A 4,928-nucleotide genomic window follows, 5' to 3' on the forward strand; every position below is an offset into this window, starting at 1 on the left:
AAACGTCACACCGGTGTAAACTCATGCCGCGATGTTCGGAAACCTCACCAGATTGCACACAGTTCCCTGTCTTGTACACGCAACTCTGCGGTAATCCACGCTGCGATGTCGAGTAACGTCACCAGATGGCGCTGTGCCCGCCATCTCATGTACGCCACTATGGGGTATCAACGCAGAGCTGTTGTGAAACCTCACCAGATGACACGCAGCTCCCTGCCTCATACACGTCATTCTGAGATAACGCACGTTGTGATGTCGAGTGACTTCACGAGATGGCGCTCTGCCCACTGTCACCGATGGCGGGCTCTGCCATTACGCACTCCACTCTGGGGTACCCACGCAGCGATGATGTGAAACCTCACCAGATGGCACTCAGATCTCTCTCACACATGCCACGTCAGTGTAACTCATGCAGCGACGTTGAACGACCTCACCAGATGGCGCTCATCCTCACGTCATGCACGTGATATCGAAGTAACTCATGCAGCGACGTTGAACGACCTCACCAGATGACGCACGCCACGCCAGGGAAACCCACGTTGCGACCGCGCGCGAACGTCCCGCTTCGCTAGTGCCAGTCGGGCTGTGCGGCGCTCGGTCCCCCGCTCGTGCTGGGACCCGCCGAGGCGACGCCGGGGTAGTGGTGCAGAGAGGTGGCGCTGCTCTGCGAGCGTCCGCACGCGCCGGCGTGCGCCGCCACTGCCGGCTTCCACTTACTGCACGACGGCGAGAGACGCGACGACGCGCACGCAGGAGGCTTTGCCGAGAAGTCGTCCAGACTCGCGCAGCCGACTTCCTTCGATGCCTTCGTCGTCTGTATGCGCTTGAGGAGGGCCTGTGGAATGCCAGACAGAAGTGAGGATTGAGCACGATATCAATATCATTGCCGTTGAAGACACTGTCAATGCTTACACAAAGTATGTAAGACAGAAGCACGACTATTCTGCTTTTACGACGTATACATATTAATATCATCGCCGTTGAAGACACAGTCAATGCTTACACAAAGTACGCAAGACAGAAGGAAGGATTGAGTACGACTATTCCAGGGGTAGAAATCAACTCGCTGGCTAATACGTTGACGTGCGCACACACGCACACATGCCTGGTTCTCCATCCTGATCACAATGTTCCCCACCTATCCCAACACACACATGCACATGCACCAACAAATACACGCACACACACGTGCATACATACGCACACTAATGTTGTAAATGGCAACCCGTATCTCAGTCCGGGACTGGTAACCTCAAGCAGTACTGGATAAATTTTATGGATTTTACATGGGTGAAGCTGCAGTAATCAACATTTTTGGGCTGGGTTTACAGCCTTATTTTCCTGAACTGCTCACATGTGTGCCAGCACGCACGCACACACATCAGCACAGACACACGCACGCAAGCACGCACAGATGCACTGACGCAGGCACGCACGTACGCAAGCACAAACGCGCACACACGCACGCACGCACGCACGCAGGCACATACATAAGCACGCACGCACTTATACATGCATATACCTGGTTATCCATGTCGATGCGGCGCTGCTCGCGCATGCGGTTCACCGCCGAGCTGCTCAGCTTGGGCGGCGGCGTCAGGCGACGCTCGCGCTTCGTCCGGCTCTGTCCGGCTCGCATCAGCGCGCTCAGCAGGCGCTGGTTCTCGCGGTCGATCTGCCGCACCTTCTCGTTGCTAAATGACATGTTCCGCCGCGTCGTCCCGCCGCCAGAACGCGCCGACGACGCCTGCGAGATGGGCCGCGAGACGAGCGCCATGGGGGCGCCACCATATGCTGCCTCGCTCTCCATCTCCGAGACGACCTGCGACAGCAGCCGGAAGTCGACCGAGGCATCGTCGTCGTCGACGGGATCACATTTCTCGGTGGCGCCCCTTTCGTCCGACTCGGCGGCGGCACTTCCGAACGTCTCACACTCGGGCGACCTTATGCGGACGCGCGTCGAGGGCGGTTTCGCGGCGGTGAGGCACGGCAGGGGAGGCACGGGGCTCGCCGAGGCGGAGGACAGCGGCGAGACGTCGGTCATGTCGTCCTCGCTGTCGTCGTCATCGGACGCGAGACTCGCGGCGTCTCCCGTCGTCGCGTCCGACTCCACGTCGCCCGACGTCAGCTCGGATAGCGAGTCCTCCGAGTAGACATTCGAGTCGTCTGCCTCGTCGTCGCTGCGGCCCGTCGCCGGCGGCAACGGCAAAGCGTCATCGGCGCACGGTTCCATGCCGGGTGATGCTCAGCAGAGCACCGTTTGCTTCTCTCAGTCACATCTCGTTTCGACACGAAGCGGTCACGATTCGCCCTCTAACGTACCTGGTTATACATCGTTTATGTCACAGTTATTTAAAGGATCACCTCAGGGACACAACTTTTACATTTGCAGAAGGTAATATTCATTAAAAAGATAGCACCTCTGCTAATGTGTAATCAATGTACTATTAACAGTATACCTTTCTAAGAAGGTAGTATATAAGGCGGCATTCTAGTAGCACATGACTTTCATCACAGGCACTTGGAGCGTTTCAATAAAATATAATGCTAAATAAATACGAAATCTATTTACTACCAGTCTTAATGTTTCTATACTCTCTTTCACCTGTAATATTGCCGACAATTTCCTGCAAATGCCGTCCAAATGCTCATCTGCAACAAACACTGGCTGACACCATGGCACGAAATTCTCGCGTTCGCTCCCGTTGCGCAGTTTATGTAAATGGCTGCAAGTACAGGGCCATAGGCGGCGCACTGCATTTTGGGAAACTACCACGCTGCTTTCCAACTCCCGTCGAGCCTCGTCAAAGCTGCCAGTGGAGCGTTGCAATAATGCGGCGCAAAAATGAGGTCACAAAGAGCGCCATTGGGTGTTTCCTGATTCTGACAGCCATTTACATAAACTGCGCAACGGGAGCGAATGCGAGAATTTCGTCAGGCTTTGTGTGATTTCGCGTGACACAGCTCGGTTACGAAAACAGACAGTATGTTTTTATAACAAGTGAACACTGTTCTTCAAATAGAAACAAAGATGCAGGGTTCTCCAAGGGCACTTATAGCCTGGCGGCCCGCCAGGCTATCGTCGAGCCCCGGCGCCCCGCCATCCTAAAATGCACCCGCCACGCTAAATATCATAGCCGCCATGCTGGTGTATATACATGAAGTTCAAATATTTAATACAAACAGTCACCCTAGTATCCCTAACCCTAACACTAACTCTAAACCGACTCGACTATCTTATATACGCGTGTTATAGTACCAAAATTAATCTATGGTGTATAACCTTTTGCTTAAAATATTTTGCATCTCAACTGGCAATCAATCCCAACCAACTGGTGTAGGCTAGCTGGCACAATAATGTTCATTTTCATACTTCAAATCCGAGTGTTTTCTAGCTCATTAAGAAATCTTAATCGTTAATTTCCAACGGCATTATTACGGGGCAGGTAACCCAGTCTAACACGAGGTAGAGTAGACTGGTACACTTACCGGCCACTCCTGCCATTGTCAATGGTGACGAATTTTTTTATATTTATTTATGAGAGGTGAACTCGATTTGGAACCAGGAAACCAGCAAGTTCACCCCTAGATTTTGGTATTTTTTATTCCATTAATTATTTTGAATTTTCCGATGGCTTTGCCCATGCAAAACAAACATTTTCACCCCACATGCAGTGCTTCAAATTTACACAGTGTCCCCGATTGCATCTCAGAGCTTCTACAATTCAAAAATTTTCCGGGGGGCATGCCCCCGAAGGGGCAGTGAGTAGCACCCCCATGCTATAATTTAAAAGCTTGGAGAACCCTGAGATGGAGTAGAATGGTTGAATGTTTGTGTTGTATTCGTGTGAAATCAAGCGAGCATCGAGCGAATTTTGGCAGCACGCTTTCCTACCTGCTATATATTTATGTGTCAGTGTGCAGCGGCAGCCAGTGTTTGTTGCAGATGAGCATTTGGACGGCATTTGCAGGAAATTGTCGGCAATAATAGGTGAAAGATGTGATGTCCAGCCTTATTGTTTACGTTTTGTATCGGAACTAAATGTATCGGTGCTCACTCTATTTGTGCAATGTAATGCAGCGAGAGCGAGCGGACATCCGGAATAGGAAAATAAAAGCAGCGGGAACGATTACACAGAAATGATGCGTTACAATCTTCTGATTTTCAATTATGGTTTAATATCAACGATCAACAATCATAAGAACATTACAAAAGAGAGTATAAAAACATTAAGACTTTGGTAGTAAATAGATTTCGTATTTATTTAGCCTTATATTTTATTGAAATGCTCTAAGTGCCTGTGACTTTCATAGCTGTGCAAGTCATTTTAAGTTTAGAAGTCAGGAACTTTTTATAAAGCCATCGAATCTAAATACACATAGCAACCATGGATGCAGGAAAACGAGGTCAAATTAATTTGCAAATAAATGTGTGTATAATCACGCTAATAATGTTCCCGTGTATTTACCATGTAATATAAGTAATTTCATTCTTATCTATACTAATAGTAATGCTGAGAGGGTCTATGTCCCCCAGGGTACTGCCGGAACGTACCCTGGTACTATCTAATATGCCGGACCGTACCTCGCCTACTCCACTAACAAGTCTAGGGAGTCGCCTACGCCTACTCCCTAACCCGAACCTTAACCATATCAAATAGTTACCAGGGTACGTTCCGGTATACCGGACCATACCCAGGGTACGTTCCAGCAGTACCCTGGGGAACATAGACCCTATGAACAATAGTAATACGCAAAAGCTTGCATACAACAATCAACATTGACACTGTCACTAGGTCTGATTGTTAGGTTTTGCCACTGGCAGCAAGAACAAGTCCGCACCTGCAGCTACAGCACATACGCGGCCAATGACTATAATATATAACGACTATATATATAGGTTGTTATATATAGTCAATGGCCGCGTA

The 4,928-nt window shown here is 49.8% G+C and overlaps 2 protein-coding genes across 2 annotated transcripts in view; both read right to left on the reverse strand.

Moving 5' to 3' along the window:
- Positions 1-568: 568 nt before the first annotated feature.
- LOC106815144 (cilia- and flagella-associated protein 97-like) lies at positions 569-2,504 on the reverse strand. The gene is made up of 2 exons (XM_014819576.1): positions 1,523-2,504; positions 569-835 (listed from the first exon to the last, which is right to left on the reverse strand). The coding sequence occupies exons 1-2, from the start codon at positions 2,231-2,233 to the stop codon at positions 569-571; spliced, it is 978 nt and encodes a 325-aa protein (XP_014675062.1). The 5' UTR covers positions 2,234-2,504.
- Positions 2,300-4,928, reverse strand: part of LOC106815145 (protein sevenless-like) — an 18,331-nt gene continuing 15,702 nt past the window's right edge. The window contains exon 12 of the mRNA XM_014819577.1: positions 2,300-2,322. Coding sequence (XP_014675063.1) covers positions 2,300-2,322 — 23 coding nt within the window. The remainder of the gene's footprint in view (positions 2,323-4,928) is intronic.

The sequence above is a fragment of the Priapulus caudatus genome, unplaced genomic scaffold (genome assembly GCF_000485595.1).
Source record: "Priapulus caudatus unplaced genomic scaffold, Priapulus_caudatus-5.0.1 Scaffold1050, whole genome shotgun sequence".
Lineage (NCBI taxonomy): Eukaryota > Metazoa > Priapulida > Priapulimorpha > Priapulimorphida > Priapulidae > Priapulus > Priapulus caudatus.

Coding starts and splice junctions, on each gene's coding strand:
- LOC106815144 (XM_014819576.1), bottom strand. CDS start 2,233: ATGGAACCGTGCGCCGATGACGCTTTGCCGTTGCCGCCGGCGACGGGC. Junction 836..1,522: donor GCATCGACATGGATAACCAG/GTATATGCATGT, acceptor GGCATTCCACAG/GCCCTCCTCAAGCGCATACA.